We start from the raw sequence: 20,514 nt of genomic DNA, 5'->3' as shown, positions 1-20,514 counted from the left end.
TAAGAACCTCCACTATGTGACCAGATACCCCCTTTCCCTCCTCAGAGCACTGGTGACTGGTCTCAGCCTTTCCCCACACTGTGGCCCTTTCTGGCACATGGATGGGGGGTGGAGGCTTCCTGAATGAGAAGCATTCCTGCTCAGAGGTGCTGGAACAATTTGTATAGTGGGGGTGCTGAGAGCCATTGAACCAAGCTGTAAATCCTGTGTATACTGGAAACCACTTCAAGCCAGGGGGTGAGGCAGCACCCCCAGCACCCTTAGTTCCTGCACCTATGTTCCTGCTGAGTGGACCCTTCCTGAGGCTGATTCCTGCCGGTCTCACATGAGCATTGGATCCATCGCCATTAGGTCCCTTAATCTCCTGAGTGAGGTTTACGGGAAATGGGACAGGCTCCAGAGGGAGGAGATTGAGGCTTGTGTGTAAACTATCCCATCAGGAGTAGGAGAGGGAGTCACTCTGGATCCTGTGCAAAAAGACTGAATGGTGCTGATGATCTCTTTCCTGAAAGGAAACCCAGGAGACTGAGGAGGCGAACCGTAACAAGCCAGGTCCCACACCAGCTCTGGAACCCAGGAGGGTTTGCAAAGAACCAGCAATGCTGCCTAGTCCACAGAGACAGCAGGTATGGGAGCAGCACTGGGTGAGGGCCACAGCTGCCGGGGAAGGACAGCATGTAGGTCAGAATCGGTGTGGGGGGGAGGGCTGTTACTATGAAGGGAGGGCAGTGTGGGGAGGGGGTCATGGCTACTGGGCACTTTACGCTTCCACCCTTCTGCAGGCCAGATCTGGAACTGGACTCGGGAGGGGTCAGCAGCAGCTGAGTGGGCAAATGCCTGAAGCACAGGTGAGGGGCAGAAGAGATTTCACAGGGCAGCACGAGAGACCTGCAACACGGGAGAATGGTTCCATTTCTAAGTGGCTCTGGAGAGTGCCAGATGTTGATAATGCTGGGCTGTGCCCACGTCTCTGTAACGGGGCAGGGAGCTGCTGCAGCAGTGTTATATAAAGTGCACACTCAGGCCTTGGTTACACTGGCACTTTACAGCACTGCAACTTTCGCACTCAGGGGTGTGAAAAAACACCCCCCTGAGCACTGCAAGATACAGCGCTGTAAAGCGCCAGTGTAATCAGTGCCGCAGTGCTGGGAGCGCGGCTCCCAGCGCTGCACGCTACACCCGTAAGGGATGTGGTTTACGTGCAGCGCTGGGAGAGCTCTCTCCCAGCGCTGGCGCTCCGACCACACTCACGCTTCAAAGCGCTGCCGCGGCAGCGCTTTGAAATTTCAAGTGTAGCCATACCCTAAGGCTTTCTGCACCTCAGCTTAACGCTCTGCAAAGCACAGGCCAGAGCCAGCTTTTCAGGACTTTTCAGGAAGCATGCACAGAGTCAATTCAACCTTAGGACTAGCGTGTGTAAAATCCTGGCAAGTAGGTGTTAATAGCTTCCATCTGTATGCAGGTAGCACGTAGCTCCCCCCTCAGGGATCAGACCCCTTAATACTGGTGATGCACAGACACATGCAGGTCGAGTCCCTGCCCCACAGTTTATACCTGACATGAGTTAGTTTCCCATTCTTCCCTCACTGCACAGCAAGAGGCAGACGTACAGGATGAGGAACAGCCCCCTGCACTGCCACCGCGGCCCTCAGACCTGGGTGAAGGTTCCAGCAAGCTGCATGAGGAGGAGGCCATCTATGCCGACAGCGTGGATCTGCAAGGGGACTATGAGGAGCTGCCAGAGCCCTCAGACGATAACGATGGTGCTGACGTGAGCAGAGACTACGAGGAGCTGCCGGAGCCCTCGAGGGAGTCGGAGGCCATCTACGATGAGGGTGTCGATACGAGCGAGGACTATGAGGAGATCCCCCCAGAGAGTGCATCCAGCAGCATCAGGAACATTCCCTGCCCTGGTGAGTGACAGGGAATGAGTTCCTGGGGCATGTCTCTAGGGACACAGGTGTCTGTCTGCACTTCAGAGCCAGGCCAGGCAGGCACTGTGGTGCCATAAAAACGCCAGAGAGAAACCCAGCATCATGTTGCTCTGCAGCGATTGTCCTCACCAGATACCGTAGGGAGCCTTGCTGGGTGGGGGCAGCCTGCTTTGCTCCTCCAGTTGGGAGAAATGGTGACGGGGTGGGAGGTACACAAAGCACTGCCCTGCTCTAAGTTCTGAGATCAGCTCAGCTAGGCCTGGGCCGGCAATAGACTCACCTGCTCAAGAGGAGCCAGGGTGGGCTCACCAAGGATGGGACAATGCAGTGTGTTCTGGTGCAATTCAGCGCTAAGTGCTGTGTTTGGCAGGGAGTGATTTCCAGCCATGCCCCAAAGTCTGTGCTGATTTGGTTCATTTCCAGCTGCAGTTCAAAGAACTGACGTTGACCTACAAATGCCTTCATGCATCTGAGGAAGTGGGTATTCACCCACGAAAGCTCAGCTCCAAAACGTCTGTTAGTCTGTAAGGTGCCACAGGATTCTTTGCTGCTTTTACAGATCCAGACTAACACGGCTACCCTCTGATACAAATGCCTAAGTGATTTAGAGCCTGCACCTTCCTGGTGTGAGGCCTTCAGAGTTGATACCTGCTGGTTTCAAAGGGAGTGGCTGCCAGCAGGCCATTCTGAGCGAGAGGAGCTGAGTGGCACGTGCTCCCTTGTAGCTCACAGCAGGGGCTGACTCCAGGCACCAGCGAAGAAAGCTGGTGCTTGGAAAGGCCAATGGAAAGGGGCGGCATGTCCAGATCTTCGGTGGCAATTCGGCGGCGGGTTCCTCAGTCCTTCTCAGAGTGAAGGATCCGCCACCAAATTGCTGTCGAAAAATGAAAGCAGCGCGGTGGAGCTGCCGCCAAAGTGCCGCCAATCGCGGGTTTATCTCCCCTCCCACAGCCACACTTTGCCACTTGGGGTGGCAAAAAAGCTGGAGCCGGCCCTGGTCACAGGGCACACTGTCTGGTCTGTGGCTGAGGTTTTCATGCCTGCTAGGAGTGTGCAGCCAAATCCCCCTGTCAGCTTTTACCCCAGAGTCCCAGGGGCTCAGAAGGGATGATGGGGCAAGGGGTGCTTCTGTTTAGTTGTAGATGGCAAAGGATCAGTTTGATACAGTGGAAGAGGCTAATTTTAACAAACCAAAATAACTAGCACCTTCCTGCCCACCTTGTCGGTACCCAGTACCTGCAGGAGACAGTGCCCAGTGCTGGCCCTGCACCCGCGCAGAAAGAAACAACTGAGAAGAGCCCTGCATCCTGCCAGCCCATGGAGCAGGTTCTGGGCACTGGGAGAGTCACCAGAGTGGAGCACATGGGCACTTGTTGTGGGAGGTGGCTAACAAAGCTGGATCACAGAGCTGAACAGTGAACACTCTGCCTGGGCCTGGGAGCCCAAGTGAAAGCGAGTTTGGCTACAGCTCTTTGGCCCAACCAGGCTGTGTCCTGGCCTGCTTTTGGCGAAGCACCTGGACCCTCTCTGTTTGGCAGCATCTAGGACCCTTCCCTGAGTGAGTACCAGATAGTGCATGGCCCAGGGCAAGGCCGCTACCAGTGGCTAGCTTAGCTGGCTTCCCGCCTAATGTGCTGGCTTTTGTGCATTGCATTGTAAGGCACTTCTCTTCCCCATTCAGTGGGAGCTGGGTGCCCGACTGCCTTGTGGTAAGTGTCAGCCAGTGCATCCATCTTAGGGTGACCAGACAGCAAGTGTGAAAACTTGGGACAGGGGTGGGGGGTAATAGAAGCCTATATAAGAAAAAGATCCCAAAATCGGGACTGTCCCTATAAAATCGGGACATTTGGTCACCCTAATCCATCTTGTGCCCTGGCTAAGGACCGAGAGGTGCAGGAAGTGCTCTGTCTGGTCTGGCCCTTTTCCGCGAGACAACAGCCTCTCTGAGAAGGGATGAGCCCTTTCCCCGATGATGGGGCCTGAGGCTCAGAAGGGGAGGCAGAGATCACCCCTGTAAATCTGGCAGGGTCTGTGCATGGTTCGGGGCTGCCTCTCCTGAGCTACCCTCTAGTGTTTTCCTGCAGAAGTATGTGAGAATGTGTACGAGGCGGACGATGCTGGGATTTCTGCTGTGGCTCTGTATGATTACCAAGGAGGTGAGTCTGTCTGCTTGACCTGGGGAGTAGGGGGAAGGAGGTGATCTGCCTGTATGGGAAGATGTGGGAGGGGTCAGCCTGGATGGCATGTAGGGGAAGGGGAGGGGCCCTGAGGTTCTCCCTGAATAACAATGCAATATTAACCTCATGCTTCAAGGCCTAAGCCAGTCTCTAGCTATGAGGGTACATCACATTTAGGGTTGCCAACTATCTAATCACACAAACCCAAACACTCTTGCCCTGCCCCGAGGCCCCACCCTTGCCCCTTCTCTGAGGTCCCGCCCCACTCACTCCATCCCTCCTCCCTCCGTTGCTCACTCTCCCCCACCCTCACTCACCTTCACTGGGCTGGGGCAGGGGGTTGGGGTGCAGGAGGGGGCTCTGGGCTGGGGTAGGGGGTGAGGGGTGCGGAAGGATATGAGGGGTGCGGGCTTTGGCCAGGCGGCACTTACCTTGGGCAGCTCCCAATTGGCAGCGCAGTGGGGCTAAGGCAGGCTCCCTGCCTGCCTTGGCCCTTTGCCACTTCCAGAAGCCGCCGGCACATTCCTAGAGCCCCGGGGAGGGGCTCAGGGGGCTCCACGTGCTGCCCATTCCCTAAGCGCCGGCTCCACAGCTCCCATTGGCTAGAAACTGCAGCCAATAGGAGCTGCAAGCACTGAGCCTGCATTAGCCCCGCTGCACTGCAGACTGGGAGCTGCCCGAAGTAAGCGGGACCAGGGTGCTCTGCGCACTGCCCCTTCCGTGCGCCGCTCCCGGAAGTGGCCAGTACACCCCTACACTGCCTCTGCCTGTAAACACCACCCCTGCTTGCAGGCACTGCCCCCACAGCACCCACTGGCTGAAGTTCCCGGTCAATAGGAGCTGCAGAGGACTTTTAGCGGCCTAAAATCTCCTGGTTTGGCTTCAGTAGCCTCCGGGAGATAGAGCCCCATTCTTCCAGCAACTCCCAGAGAAACCAGGAGGGTTGGCAATCCTAGTCATACTGCAATCCAAGACCCACGGCACCGTGTCTCAGAGCATGGGTCAGTTGACTCAGGTTAGTAGGGCTCAGGCAGTGGGCCTAAATATTGCAGAGTAGATATTCGGGCCGGGGCTGAAGCCTGAGCTCTGAAACCCGCCCCCCTTGCTCAAGGCCAAACAGATAAACTGCAATTTTTAGCCCCCCAGCCCGAGCCTGAGTCAGCTGACTTGGGCCAGCTCTTGCTGTGCTGCGGGTCTTTGACTGCAGTGTAGACATACCCTTAGAGACCAGAATGAGACCTAATGTGGGGTAGGGGTACTCTGCTTCTGCCCTGTTCTTGTGCACTCCTCTGAGGCATCTGGTACCTGCCACTGACAGAGCCTGATACCAAACTAGATGGGCCAGGGGTCTGATCCAGTCTGTCATTTCCTATGGTCCTATGCTGAGATGGGACACTGAGGAAGGGGAGGCGGGGGAACCACTAGTGTGGGATGTAAGTAGAGAGGAGGGGAGGTCTGCCAGGATGTGGCGGTGGCTTCTGCTGTACTCCCCGTGGGATAATTTTTGCTCCCCACCCTCCCCAAGGTGTCTTTGCCCCTAAGAACAAATTGCACTGTGCCTCATTTTATGCTTTCATTTTTGCAGAAGGTGACGATGAAATTTCCTTTGACCCCAATGACACCATCACTCACATCGAGATAGTGGACGAGGGCTGGTGGCGGGGGCACTGCCATGGCAGAGTTGGCCTCTTTCCAGCTAATTATGTGAAGCTACTTCAGTGAGACCTGCCATTGCCTGAACCCCTCTGTGCTGCTACCTCTTACTGCTTCAGCGCTTTATGTGTAGCTAGGGCCATGTTACAGTGAGCAGCTCAGCTCAGCCCAGCACACCTGCATGAGAGAGAAACTAACAAGAAATGACAAATAGGATACTGGGGGGCAGGCTGGCCCATGTGGGAGTGGGGGGTGGGTAGGTAAATAATGGGGCATGGGGCCTTTCCCCTCTTGGAGGTGCCAGTTCCAATCCAGCCCCAGGGTGGGGGCACTGGCTGCCCCAGGGGAATGGGATACAGGGCCTTTCCCTCTAGGTTCTCCTTTAAAATGAACCCTTGGCTAGCAATCAGCAAAGTCTTCCGCATGTACTGTGTGGCTTAGCCCAATTCCAGGGGCACCTGTATCTGTGTAACAGAAACCATCCCATGCATGGCAGCCATCCCAGAGACCAAGAGCAGAATATGCCATGAGGAACAAAGTCCTTGTAACGCTCCGAGGGGTTCAGCTCAGGCCAGGGTAAGGCACAACGGCAAGTAGGAGAGGGAGGCTTGAGATTTTGCTGCCTGAGGGTAAAGAGGACTTCAGCCTCCAGGATGGGGAACTGGGAACCTTTCACCTGCACTAATCTCATCAAGTTCTCCTGTGTTGAAAGTGTGATTTTGGCCGTAACATGCTGTTCCATTAAATGGGAGATACCTGTGCAGAGGCAGACAATAAAGGATAATCTTGCTAAGGCCTTAGACTTCCTGCCTTTTGTTCCTCTGTCCGGTGAAACCGTTGCTGGATACTGCTTCCATTTCTGAGGTCAAGCCTTTGAAAAGGATATTGGAAACATTAGAAAGGGTTCAGAGAAGCACGAGACGAGTTCTAGGAACAGGCCTTAGAGTTTCAGAGTAGCAGCTGTGTTAGTCTGTATTCGCAAAAAGAACAGGAGTACTTGTGGCACCTTAGAGACTAAGACATTTATTTGGGCATAAGCTTTTGTGGGCTACAGCCCACTTCATTGGATGCAAAAAAAGATTGAGAGGTGACTTGAGCATGAGCTAGAAAGTCTGATAGCAGAGAGCCGTTTAACGGAGCAGACACTGGCAGAACAAGAGCTAATGCACAGGGGTAATAGAACATTTCTACTTGGAAAATAAACTCTTGTTTTGTTTAGAGTGAGTGTAATTAACCAGTGGGACATAGGCCCAGGGATGTAGTACATTGTCCATCAGTTGGAGTCTTTGAATCAAGCTTAGAGTCCTCTCTGAGTCAGTCTAGTTCAACCACAAGTTTTTGGGCTGGAGACAGGAATCACTGGGTGAAATTCTCTGGTCTGCATTAGGCAGGAGATCAGACCAGATAATTGGCCTTAAATCTGTGGATCTAGGGCCAGGTTACCTGCAGCCAGAGGTGGGAGGTGGAGTGGGGTACCAATGGGATGTGAACCCCATGGGCTGTTATTAGCAAGCTGCACTGTAACAGCCCCCACAGCTGAACTGTGTGTGTATCCCCAGCCTGGAGCTGGGGCAGCTCAGGGAGGACTGGTGCCTAAAACACAAGCACTACCCCCACCCAGCTCTCCAGCTTATAGGAATGGGGGCAAAGGGGAGCAAGCTGCAGTGTCCCTTGAGTGGGGGCCGCCTGGTACCTCAGTGCACCTAGTCATCCCGAGGGCTGAGGTGTGGGCGGGGAAAGGGCTGTGGAGGGTGACCAGAGAGCAAGTGTGAAAAATCAGGATGGGAGTGTGTGTATGTGTGACAATAGGGTCCTATATAAGACAAAGCACCGAATATCTGGACGGTGCTGATATTATCGGGACATCTGGTCACCCTAGGGCCAGGGCCCAACCTACCCCTTCCCCAACTCCCCGGCATGATTAGCATGTTTCACTGACCCTTTTATGTACACAGTGGGAGGGGAAGGCGCCTTGTGTCTCATTGGCAAGAGCCAGGGCTAATCTGGCGCTTGGCACCAAGCCCTGAGCGCCTTACTCGCCTTGGAAGCAATGTAAATCTGAGTCAGGGCCTCCCAGAGCCCTTCCATCCCTGTGTCTCATCCTTCCATCCCCTTTGGAGCCCACCCACCAACCCCAGTGACCACAGCACATGCACCAGTTCAGGGAGCCTTTATTGGGATTTGTTACAGTGCGTCTGCAGGGTGCCCACCCTGGGGTTGGCCTGTTACACAAGAGAGATCTGGGTAACTCTCACCGCTTGCCCCAAGCCTAATCACAACAGGGTGCAGGAAACAGACTGAACTGGAGCAGGATGGGGTAATGTGTGTGCCATTTCTTTTTATCGTATGCAAGAGAAATCCAATACAAGCCCTTCTGTTAAAGAGCAAACAGACTCATGTACCTCACACCAACCACCATCCTGGCAGCTGCTGGGCCAGACCCACAATCCCCAGGCTAAGATTTGCTAACTACTACTTTAGAGCCATTTAAATACCATCAGAGTAGTAATAACCCAGCCCGGGGCTGTTTAATAACAGCAGAGCAACTACTGTGAGACCCAATCACAGCACAGGAATGACACTTCAGCAACAAGCAGCAGAGCCCTGGGCTGTCAGCGCTGACTCCACTTGTCTCCAGGAGCTTCATAGACATGGACGACTCAAGTACCTGGGAAGCAGCGTAAGGTCCCTGTTTGGTGTTGGGCACCAAGCCAACTACCACAGAACCACCTTGCTACCAGCACTCTACAGCCACAGGAAGGCAATGGTGTGATTTATTTCGGAGCTGTTTCCCTGCAGTAATTTGTCCTGTCCCCTCTCCTCAGGAACGTCTGGACTCTTGGAAACATTTGCTATTTATTTCTTGTGTTGTCTGCCTGGTGTCCCGGCCTGTCATGTTCCTGTAACAGGCAGGGACGGGCTGCAGAGCTTGCGTCTGCACCAGAGGCGCTCCAGATCTGCTCCTCACGAGCTGTCAATGCAATGACAGGTCAGCTTGGAAAAGGTTTGATACAGGGTGTCACATAGTGGCTGAACAGTCTCATACAGGTTAACGTTCCACTGTCCTGTCTCTAGAGGCTCTGGCAGACAGGGCCCAGTGACGCGGGGCACGTCTGTTCTTCCGGGACAGGGGTGTGTGAATACATCCAATCAGATGGGATCCATGAAAATGGCTGTAGATGAGGGGGAAGCATCTGTAATCCAGCTGGTGCCAAGGGGCAAACCCCACCCCCAGGTTACATAAACATTCTTTCCAGAAATGGCTACGGGGTGCCCCCTCTTGGCAGCTAGCCAGAAGGTGTCCCAGGGAGGAAGTGATGTCAGGGCAGTGCTAGGAGTTGGGAGGTATCTCATGGAAGAAGCTGCCCAGACTCACCTCCCCCAACCCCTTCTCTCCATTCCTCTTCCAGCCTTGGGTGCCCTGTAGAGGGAAGCAACCTTCCAGCACCCATCTGCCGGGGAGAGGAGGGGAGCGATCGGTGACTCTGCCTCACCATGTAGAAAGTGTGAAACAATCCTGCCTGTCCTGCAATAGTCCAGCCCCTGCTGCCCAGAATACCAGCTTTTTAAATAATTATGTTTCTAGCTTTTATGGCTGTATGGAAACCAAGTGAATGTGTTTATCCCCATCCCAAACTGCCTTCCCTGTGGCTTAGACATCCAACTCCCTTAATGTAGTTCTGCATTTTCAATACAAAAGGCTGCAGTACCTTGAAATCTGAAAATTATGGAGCAGCTAAAATAACCTGAATATGATGAAAATCAATGGGGGGGGAGGAGAGGGGATTTTTGCTGGTTGAATTATTTCATATGACGGCTTTTATTAATCTGATGCTACTGTAGTGGTTCCTGTCTACTACATCAGTTTTGCAGAATCTTGGAGCTTTGTGAAGGACTTAGGTTGAGCATGATGCAGAACAGACAGGCCTTGATTATCTGCAGGTCACACACTGCTTCTGTGGTTTGTGACTGCCTGAAACCATCTTCTGCTCTCTCAGCCAGGCAGAGAAGCCTAGCGTTATATTTCCAAACAGCTGCAGCAGATTTGCACATTGAAAATATGCAGTTGTGACTTAGCCCATCTGCAGTTCATGAGTTACTGTCTGTCTGTCAAGGGCTTTGAAGATTAGAAGTGCTAAAAATGGTTGTAATTATTTGTTCTGAAATGCAGCCAGCAGCTAAAACTGATACCATGAGTGCTGGCCATTTGTCTGTCTCCAGTATCACGTGCCCTGCAGCTGTGTAATGTTTGCCCATCTCAGGATATTTTCATCTGCAGTGTAAGTGATTCTCTTGAGTTCCAGTGAGATGCACCTCTCAGAGTGGCAGGCCCAGCAGAGCAGTCTGGTGAGCTCAGTCTGTGCTCGGCTTGAGGAGCAGAGACACAAGCCTAGCATTCTAGATTAGCTTGTATCCTATTCCCTCCTTACTTTGCCATTTAGCTTCAGAGACATGGCAGAGAGTCTTGCTAGCAATGGTAGCTGTGAAAGGAGTCCCTCTGTCCCATCCCCTGGCTCCTTACACAGCTGCCAAGTCTAACAAGCCATTTCCCTGCCCAGTCAGAGCAGAGCAGGAGTCACCCCCCAGCTCTCACATCAGCCTGGACCTCACTGCCTGCCTGGGGAAGCATATTCCCTCCTCTGGCTCCCCAGAGCCTTCCTCAGGGCCCCCTTCACTTCCTGGTTGCGGAGGCTGTAGATGAGGGGGTTCAGCATGGGGGTGACAATGCAGTACAGTGTGGAGACCAGGGTGTCCACCCCCATGGAGTAGCCTGCGCTGGGGCGATTGTAGTTGAGGTTGGCCATCCCGAAGTATATGGTGACCACGATCAGGTGTGAGGCGCAGGTGGAGAAGGCCTTGTGCCTTCCTGTGTTGGAGCGGATCTTGAGGATGGCTGCCAGGATGTAGAGGTAGGAGATGACGATGAGCAGAAATGGGCCCAAGCCCACAAAGATACTAGCAGCATGAAGCCCCATTTCATTGACATAGGTGTCACTGCAGGCGATCTTCAGCAGGGGAGGGACATCACAGAAGATGTGGTGAAGCTGGTTGGCACCACAGAAGGATAAGCTGGAGGCCATGAAGGTGTGTATGGCTGAGTCCAGGAGACCCCAGAGCCAGGACCCCATGGCGAGTGGGATGCACACCCTCCGACTCATGATGTCAGTGTAGCGCAGGGGGTTGCAAATGGCTGCATACCGGTCATAGGCCATGACGGCAAGGAGTGCACACTCGGCTCCCGCGCATGACATCAGGAAGAACATCTGGGCCATGCACTCCCAGTAGGAGATGGTCTCCTGCTCACGCAGGAAGTTCACCAGGATCTTGGGGACTGTGACTGATGAGAAGCAAATATCCAAGAAGGATAAGTGGCTGAGTAAAAAGTACATGGGGCTGTGAAGATGGGAATCCAGCTGGATGATGGTGAATATCATGGAATTCCCCACCAGGGTGACAAGGTAGATTGCCAGGAACACCAGGAAGAGGAAGGCCTGGCCATGGAGAAGGCTGGAGAAGCCCAGGAAGATGAACTCTGTCACCTGTGTCTGATTCTCCTGTTCCATGGAGCTGGTAAAGTTTGTCTGAGGGGGGGTGGGACAGGAAGAGAGAAGAGATGGGGAGTGAGTCAGGAACCTTCAGCAGCACGCCTGCAATTTCACATGCAGAAGGGCTGGACACTTAGGGTATGTCTACACTGCGGTTAGACACCTGGGGCTGGCCGTTGCCAGCTCACTTACGCTCACAGGGCTTGGGCTGTGGGACTGTTTCACTGCAGGGTGGACATTCAGGCTCAGGCTACAGCCCAGGCTCTAGGACCTTGTGAGGTAGGAGGGTCCCAGAGCTCAGGCTGCAGCCTGTGCAGGAAGGTCTATGCAGCAATGAACCAGCCCCGCAAGCCTGAATCTGCTGGTACGGGGCCAGCCAGGGGCGTCTAATTGCAATGTAATCAAACCTTGAGTCTGTCAGGAGCTTCCACCCCCACAATCCTCCTTTAGTTTTGTCTTTCCTGAGCCCTGTATCTTACAGAACGATCAGGTTCCTAGTCAGGATCGGGACCACATTGTGCAGGACACGTATGCAGGTAGGAGTGCATGGTAGGCTAGTGCCCTGCCTGAGCTAACAGCCTGTTAATTTATCTAGCTTCAGCTATTCCAGCCATTGGCTCTTGATATGCCTTGGCCTGCTAGATTAAAGAGTCATCTATAGTCAAATATTTGTCCCCCATGTGGGTGCTACATTCTTTGTTCCTAAGTACATAACCTTATATTTGGCCATATTAAGCTTTCCCATTTACCAATCAGCAAGATTGCTCTAGATCAGTGAAAAGGCTCAACAATCATTTGAGGGCTGGGGCTAAACTGGCTTGCACTGAGGGACTCAGGAGTTTGATTTGTTTAGCATACCAAAAAGAACATAAGAACGGCCGTACCGGGTCAGACCAAAGGTCCATCTAGCCCAGTATCTGTCTACCGACAGTGGCTAATGCCAGGTGCCCCAGAGGGAGTGAACCTAACAGGCAATGATCAAGTGATCTCTCTCCTGCCATCCATCTCCATCCTCTGACAAACAGTCTAGGGACACCATTCCTTACCCATCCTGGCTAATAGCTATTTATGGACTTAACTACCATGAATTTATCCAGTTCTCTTTTAAACGCTGTTATAGTCCAGCCTTCACAACCTCCTCAGGCAAGGAGTTCCACAAGTTGACTGTGCACTGCGTGAAAAAGAACTTCCTTTTATTTGTTTTAAACCTGCTGCCCATTAATTTCATTTGGTGACCCCTCATTCTTGTATTATGGGAATAAGTAAATAACTTTTCCTTATCCACTTTCTGTACGTCACTCATGATTTTATAATCAAGGTTAAGAGCTCCCTTGATTGCCAAGTGTGAGTACCTTCGTGGGGGGAAATACTGCTAGTAAAGGGCAGCTGGCGGAGAAAGGTGTGACAAGAACAAATGCCTGGTAATTAAAGCCAGATAAATTCAAATTAAAAATAAGGCTCCAATTTTTAACAATGAGAGCGATTGACCATTGGAACAAACTACCAAGAGAAGTGGTGGATTTGCCATATTGTGTCTTCAAATCCAGGCTGGAGACCTTTCTGGAAGATGTGCTTTAGCTCAACACAAGTTGTTACATTCAATTCAGGAGCAACTATGCCCAGGGCCGGCTTTAGGCACCGCGAGGCCCAATTCAAAGGAGTTGCTGCTGAAGTCCTGCTGCTGTCTTCAGCGGCAGCTCAATCGCTGCCACGGAGGAAGGTCCCTTGGCCAAAATGCCGCCGAAGACAGCGGAACAATTGAGCTGCCGCCGCCAACAGTGCTGGGACTTTGGTGGCAGCTCAATCGGCTGCCGGTGCCTTCAGCAGCATTTTGGCAGAGGGACCTTCCCGAAGACAGCGGTGGGACTATGGCGGCAGCTCCTTCTGGACATTGCGATGCCCTCTTAGGGGTGCAGAATCGGCTGAATTGCTCTAAAGCTGGCCCTGCTATAATCCTTTGGTCTAATTGGTGGTTAGGTTTAATGCGTAGGAGCTGGGTGTGTGTTTGATGTACAGGAAGTCAGACAAGATGATTTAATGATCCCTTCTGCTGTTAAAGTCTACAAAGCAAAGAAAATATTAGCATGCATAAGGAATGGGATACAAACTAATATTGAATGGACACAAATCAGACGTCAAGAATTATAACATTCAAAAACCAGTTGGAGAATACTTCAGTCTCCCTGGCCACTCGATTACAGCCCTAAAAGTCACAATATTATGACAAAAAAACTTCAAAAACAGACTTCAACGAGAGACTGCTGAATTGGAATTAATTTGCAAATTGGACACCATTAAATTAGGCTTAAATAAAGACTGGGAGTGGATGGGCCATTACACAAAGTAAAACTATTTCCCCATGTTTATTCTTCCCCCTCCACCCCCCTGCCCCCATTCCTCACATCTCCTTGTCAAGTGCTGGAAATGGGCCATTTTCATTACCACAACAAACAGTTCTTTTTCTCTCCTGCTGATAACAGCTCACCTTAACTGATCACTCTTCTTATAGTGCAGGGGTAGGCAACCTACTGCACGCATGCCAAAGGCGGCCTGCGAGCTGATTTTCAGCGGCACTCACAATGCCTGGGACCTGGCCACTGGTCGGGGGGGCTCTGCATTTTAATTTAATTTTAAATGAAGCTTCTTAAACATTTTAAAAACCTTATTTACTTTAAATACAACACGAGTTTTCTGTTATAGACTTATAGAAAGAGACCTTCTAAAAACATAAAATGTATGACTGGCACGTGAAAGCTTAAATCAGAGTGAGTAAATGAAGACTAGGCACAGCACTTCTGAAAGGCTGCCGACCCCTGTTGTAGTGTGTATGGTAACACCCATTGTTTCATGTTCTCTGTGTGTATATATATATATATCTATATATCTTCCTGCTATATTTTCCACTGCCTGCATCCAACGAAGTGGGCTGTAGCTTATGCTGAAATAAATTTTGTTCGTCTCTAAGGTGCCACCAGTACTCCTGTTAATACTGAAACTGTGATTGTGCTGTTCTGTAACTCAGTGGACGAACTCACCTGATATAGTGGGTTCTGTTCTGGTCACCCTGCCTTAGACAGGATATAGCAGAAACAGAGGCACTTCTTAAATGTATGATAGAAACCCAGAAAATATTCATTTGAAGGGAGAGTTAAAAGACTGAGACCTTTTAGTTTAGAGAGGAGACAAATTAGAGGGGATAGATGGTGGGCTACAGAATAATGAAAGGGAGAGAGAAAGTAGAGTGATTGCTTCTGTTCACCATCTCTCGCAAGAGCCGTTTCTCTGTTATGTTCACAGCATACACACGGACAGGCTTAGATAAAATTATAAATACTCTTGCTGGAAGGCTGCAGCATAGCACTGCTTTGTCTTAGAATTCAGAGCAATTACACATGGAGCCAAAAATCGGAGAGAAAGGAAATAAACTGCTCCCTAAGACAGAGAGAGAGACAACATCCCATTTCTGTCTAGACTGCTGCTCCCAGAAATTTCACCACAGAGCCCCTAGCCTGCAAGCAGAACCAGAAAACTCACCCACTCAAGGTCACAGCTTGCAATCCAGCACGGTCCTTAATGCACCACGCTAGCGTACACACAAGGAAACCGAATGCAATAGACTGAGAGCTCAGTAGGAATCAGAGAAGGATCCCACATGTATATCGGTAATGGGAGCATTCAGAGCCACATGAAATAGAACAACACAATTAGAAGAGCTGTCAAGCCTCCCACTCAGGGCAAGAGCCAGTCTCTGACTGATGGGGTTCAGAACTTCCTGCTGTGGGGTGGTTGTTTCATTTTGGGTTTCTTGCCTTTCCTCTGAAGGGCTTCAAGATAGAGATCTGTAGGGATGAGAAGAAAGTGACCAGCTTCCCTCTCATAACCTAGAGCAGTGGTCTCCGAAGTGGGGTGCACGCAAGAGGATCCTTCGGGGTGCGCGGCAGGAGGAGCGCCACTGGAGCAGCGCCACTTTTTTTTTTTCCCTTCGGCAGTTCGGCCAGGAGTCTGAGTGGCTTTTCCTTTTGTTTTGTGTTTTTTTGCTTCAACAGTTTGGCCGGGAGCAGGGGGTGCATGCGCAACATTTTTTTACTGATGGGGTGTGCGATCAAAACAGTTTGGAGACCACTGACCTAGAGACACTGGGAGGAACAGACTATGACCACGTCTACACTGGCAAGCTTATAGCAGCAGAGCTGCACCAAAGCGTCTGATCGCTCCCGTAGCCGCTTTTGGCCGACGAGAGTGACCTCTCTGGTCGACAGAATTAAACCACCCCCAACAAGCAGCAGTAGCGATGTCGGTGGGAGAGCATCTCCTGTCAACACCAGCTCTTCTGTCAGTGAAACTTACATCGCTGAGGGGGGTGTTTTTTCACATGTCCAAGCGACATAAGTTACACCGACAAAAGGGCTAGCGTAGACACAGCCTCAGTGGGAGCCTGAACTAGTGCAGTGTGTGTGAGGGTCCAGTCAGAAACCAGGGTTGTTATTACAACAGCAGCCCAGAAACAGGAGAGAAATGCAGAGTCCAGTTCTGTGACTGAATGAATGTTGCTGTGGAAACCACTGTCTTACTATACTGTCTTAATTTTCTGTTCACAAGTCTGGCCAGGAGCCTGGATTAAGGTTCGTTTTCCTTTTGATTTCCCTATTTTTAAAGAACATGCTGGAGTTACAGGGCAGGAAGGGGCACTGGAGGAGATTCTGGCAGTGAATAGCAAGGTCTCTCTCCTTATTACTTGTCCCACCCCTGGCCCAGCTGTGGTGCTATCTGCACTGTCAGAGGCTTTGCATAGCTGTCTGGTCACTTTCCTAAAGCTTCAGAGTTTCACCAAGGTGCTGGGAATGCAGCCTAGGCCTAGGGCTGAACTTCTGCACAGGGGTGAATTCACCATCTGTATTGGGAGAGAGCAACTCCCCTTCCCTGAGAAACTGTGGCCCCTGCTGCTAGGGACTGTGCAGCTGCTTTGCTCCCATGCGGCTTGGACAGCAAATCACTTTGCTCTGCAATGTTCCCCTGGCACAGACATTTCCCTTCCACACTTGCCAATGTGACTCTTCTTTGGTGCAGGCCCACTGCATGCCCAGGATTTGGGGGGATGCTCTGCTGGACTCCAGCTCCTGCATCCCACCAATCATAGAAATGTCAGGTTGGAAGGGACTTCAAGAGGTCATCTAGTCCAGCCCCCATGCTGGGACAGGGCCGAGTAAACCTAGACAACCCCTGACAAGTGTTTGTCCAACCTGGTCTTAAAATCTTCCAGTGACAGGAATTCTACAACCTCCTTTAAAAGACTTTTTCCAGAGCTTAACCACCCTTAGAGTTAGAAAGCTTTTTCTAATATCTAACCTAAATCTCCCTTGCTGCAGATTAAGTCTGGCTACAACAACATTGCATACCCACCTTAGAGTAATTTAATCTAGAATGCATTTGCTTTTGAGAGTGTCCTTTGGGACTATGTCAAAAACCTTACTAAAACCAAGATTCATCATGTCTGCTCTTTCTCCACTCCTCTAGTCCTGTAACCCTATCGAAGAAGAAAATTAGGTTGCTTTGGCATGCTGTGTTTTGGACACAGCAGTGCTGGCTTGACCTTGTACCACTATTATTTTCAAGGTGCTTTGTTCCAGTATCTTTCCACATAGTGAAGATAAGCTGACTGGTCTATAATTCCCTGCGGCCTCTTTGTTCCCCTTTTTAAAGATAGGTGCTATGTTTGCCCATCTTCAAGGATCTCACCTGTACTCCATGAGTTCTCAAAGATAATTGCTAATGGTCATGACATTGTTTCAGCTACTTCCTTAAATACTGTAGGCTGAATTTCATCAGGCTCTGTGGACTTGACCTCATCTAACTTAGCTAAATAATCAGTGACTCTGACCCTTTCTTTCCATGCAGTGGAAAAAAATAAAATAAAATAAAATAATTGGAGATATACCTATCTTGTAAAGCTGGAAGGGACCTTGAAAGGTCATTGAGTCTAGCCCCCTGCCTTCACTAGCAGGACCAAGTACTGATTTTTGCCCCAAACCCCTAAGTGGCCCCCTTGAGGGCTGAACTCACAATGGTGGGTTTAGCAGGCCAATGCTCAAATCACTGAGCTATCCTGCCCCCACCCAAAGGATCCCTGACTGACAGCCCCATGGGGAAGGGGCTGGAACTGTTTGAGCTCTTTCATCCCTGGGTTTCAGTGAGTGATAGAGCCCAGAGCAGAGGCTGCAGAGCGACTTACCCAGCAGTGTGTCCTGTCGCTGGGTCCATCAGTCTGGCTGGAGCCACGGCGGAGAGGAGGGGTGGCAATAGTTCTATCTGTGCCCTTGCTGCACCTCTGCCCTTGGGAGTCGGAGGGATGGCAGCTCACACTTGCACCAAATGCTCCGTGAACAGGAAAGATCATGGAAATGCCTGGGTCTCACCTGCTGGCCTGAGGAGGAGCCCAGCTGCTCCCTGGCACTGAGGCTGGGGCTGCATGGAGAGGGCGGTATTTAACCGTGGGAGAGGGAGCCCAGGGGACAGACTCTCAAAGGTGGCTCATTGTTAATGGCAGGAACAAAGCCCAGAAAAAACACACACCCCTTTCCACTCTAGCCCCATGGGGCTTCTCAGGTGTTGGTGCTGGAGCTAAGCTGGCTGGTTGAAACCCAGTACATGGACTTAGTTGGCCTCTCCCAGCCCTGGATCTCCCAACCCCAAGCCCCCACTGTTTAACTCCAGCCAAAGGGCTTTGCTGCACATCTCAACCCTCACATTTCACTCACGCCACTCTTCTGCACCCTCTGTAACTTAGACCCAGGATCCTGCCTTATCTATCACAGCCAAACACTCGTCCTTACATCCAGCTCCTGACCCTATTGCCCTTTGGATCCTGCTGCACCTCCCCCTGCATCATCCTCACACCCAGCTCCTGACCCTACTGTCCTTTGGATCCTGCTGTACCTCCTCCTGCACCATCCTTTTTGCTACTGACAACAGCTCGCAGCAGGGTTACATAAAAATGAGAGAGTAGCAATCCTCCAGGCCTACACTGGGTGAACTGCAGCCCCAGGGGAAGGGGGCAACATGGGCGTAGCCAAGACCAAGCCGTGCAGGTCAGTGGGTTCAGTGGGGCAGGGTTGCCCTCCTTGCATACTGGGCAGTGCTTTGCTATGGGAGCACATAGGAGCCCACTGAGATCCCATCAGACTAAACCTGGGATGTGCTGAAGCTGACACTGTTGATGTAGAAAGCCCTCAGTGATGCAACTCCCTGGCCCTGATCCCCCTCCTTGAAACTTGTCCTAAGAGACATTTGAGCAGCATCGTTCCAGGATGTGAACTTGGTCCTTGTGACAACTGGCTCAGCCCCTCCCAACCCATTTTGAAATGACTTCTTTGCCTGAAGTCTAGCACCTGACATGTATTGAGCAGCAGAGCTGCATTTCCCCATCCTAGGTTTTTGAGATTTAAAAAAAACCTCCTGTCCTGAATCAAGACAAAATGTCCATTGTGAGAATTTTTTGCAAAGCAAAATTCCAAGACAAGGTTTGAGTCAATCAAAATGGTTTCTTTCAATCTTGATCATTTTTTATCTTTAACAATGTTTTTACTCTTAGAATGTCAGGGACCTCAGGAGGTTAGCTAGTCTAGCCCCCTGCTTGAAGCAGGACCAATCCCCAAACAAATTTGTGCCCCAGATCCCTAAATGGCCCCCTCAAGGATTGAACTCATAAGCGTGGGTTTAGCAGGGTAATGCTCAAACCACTGAGCTATCCCTCCACTCTTTTATTTAAATTTTAAAATGTATAGTGATTTATAACCAGAAAACCAGGGTTTTTTGTGTTCCAAAAATATCAAAATGGGACATTTAAACAATTTAGAAACACTTTTTCCCAAAATTTTTTTTAGTCAAGACATTTGTTGAAAACTGAGTCTTCCCTACTAAAAGTTTCACTTTTCACAGAGCTATCCTGGGGCTAAGCAAACCTGAGTACAGATTGAGCCACATCTGACAGGAATCAGGTGCTTTCCATATAAAAGGAGCAGGAGGGGACAGCTTAGGTGACTGCAGTTCTGTCTGGAGATGCTGCATGGAGTAGTAAGAAGGTTCCTGTGTCTGTAGGTGGCAGGCACCAGCTAAGACAGCCTTTGAAGGAGGTGCTGGAAAGCAAACAGATTGATCCCCATTTCAGATGGCCTGGGGATCAAAGATTGTGAGGGTCTGTATTATGTTTTCAGATCTGTTGTTATTTTTGCATTACTGGGGGAGAGAGTGAGACTGAACTAGGGGCCTGCAGGGCCAATGTGTACCTAGGGAAGTGATTTTTGACCTGTGGTCTTAAAGCTCCTGGAGATCCACAGACTGTCTGAGAGCAGTGGTGCTGGAACTGGGGTGCTCTGGACCCCTGGCTTGAAGCAGTCATAACAAACACTGAATCCTTGGCTTCCATCAGTGGCACCCCCACAACAAAAATTGCTCCAGCACCTGTCTAAGACTCCAAAGGGGTCTGTGCCTCCTTTTGAACATTTTTAGGGGTCTCTGAAGGAAAAAGGTTGAAAACAGCTGATCTACAGCAGGGTTCCCAATTTCTTCCCTCAGGCCTACCTGTGCAGCTGCAAGAAGCCCTGTGGTCCAGCCCCGCTGCCTCCCAGGGCTCCAGACCCATCAACCAGGTCCTGCTGCCTGCTTCTCCCCACCAATTGCCCCAAGCTCCCTTCTGTAGCCTCATGCCCCAGGACCGCCCTGCTCCTTGCCTAGGGTTGCCAACTTTCTACTGGCACAAAACTGAACACCCTTGCCCTGCCTCTCCTGTGAGGCCCTGCCCCTGCTCACTCCATCCCTCCTCCTCTGGCACTCACTCTCCCCCATCCCTCACTCACTCATTTTCACGGGGCTGGCTCAGGAGTTGGGGTGCAGGAGGGGGTGAGGGATCTTGGGTGGGGCCAGAAATGAGGAATTCTGGATGTGTGAGGGGGCTCTGGGCTGAGGCAGTGGGTTGGGGTGCAGGAAGGGGGTGAGGGCTCTAGGGTGGGGCTGAAGATAGGGATTTGGGGTGCAGGAGGGAACTGGGGCTGAGTGGTTTGGAGGATGGGAGAGGGATCAGGGCTGGCTTGGGTGGGTGAGGGGTACAGGTTCCAGGCAGCACTTACCTCAGGTGGCCCCCGGAAGCAATAGCATATCCCCTCTCTGGCTCTTATGCAGAGACATGGCTCTGTGTACTGCCCCGTGTGC

At 51.3% G+C, this 20,514-nt stretch overlaps 2 protein-coding genes across 4 annotated transcripts in view; one reads left to right on the top strand and one right to left on the bottom strand.

Moving 5' to 3' along the window:
- The window catches only part of LOC115640012 (hematopoietic lineage cell-specific protein-like), a 77,289-nt gene extending 70,723 nt beyond the window's left edge, over positions 1–6,566 (top strand). Inside the window, exons 12-16 of one of the 3 annotated variants that reach the window (XM_030542976.1) lie at positions 513–626; positions 783–848; positions 1,595–1,913; positions 4,022–4,090; positions 5,697–6,566. In XM_030542976.1, coding sequence (XP_030398836.1) covers positions 513–626; positions 783–848; positions 1,595–1,913; positions 4,022–4,090; positions 5,697–5,833 — 705 coding nt within the window. In that variant the 3' untranslated portion in view covers positions 5,834–6,566. Of the gene's footprint in view, positions 1–512; positions 627–782; positions 849–1,594; positions 1,914–4,018; positions 4,091–5,696 lie in introns of all 3 variants that reach the window. The other 2 variants (XM_030542924.1, XM_030543013.1) reach the window with 2 other exon arrangements.
- Positions 6,567–10,371: 3,805 nt separating this feature from the next.
- On the bottom strand, positions 10,372–11,328 carry LOC115645412 (olfactory receptor 5V1-like). The gene has a single exon (XM_030550022.1). The coding sequence runs from the start codon at positions 11,326–11,328 to the stop codon at positions 10,372–10,374; it is 957 nt and encodes a 318-aa protein (XP_030405882.1).
- Between the last annotated feature and the right edge of the window lie 9,186 nt (positions 11,329–20,514).

The sequence above is a fragment of the Gopherus evgoodei genome, chromosome 1 (assembly GCF_007399415.2).
Source record: "Gopherus evgoodei ecotype Sinaloan lineage chromosome 1, rGopEvg1_v1.p, whole genome shotgun sequence".
Classification (NCBI taxonomy): Eukaryota; Metazoa; Chordata; order Testudines; family Testudinidae; genus Gopherus; species Gopherus evgoodei.
Note: the sequence above shows the minus strand (reverse complement) of the source record. Positions and strands in the feature narration are given on the sequence as shown.

Excerpts from the sequence above, each read along its gene's own strand:
- LOC115645412 (XM_030550022.1), bottom strand. The coding sequence starts at position 11,328 with ATGGAACAGGAGAATCAGACACAGGTGACAGAGTTCATCTTCCTGGGC.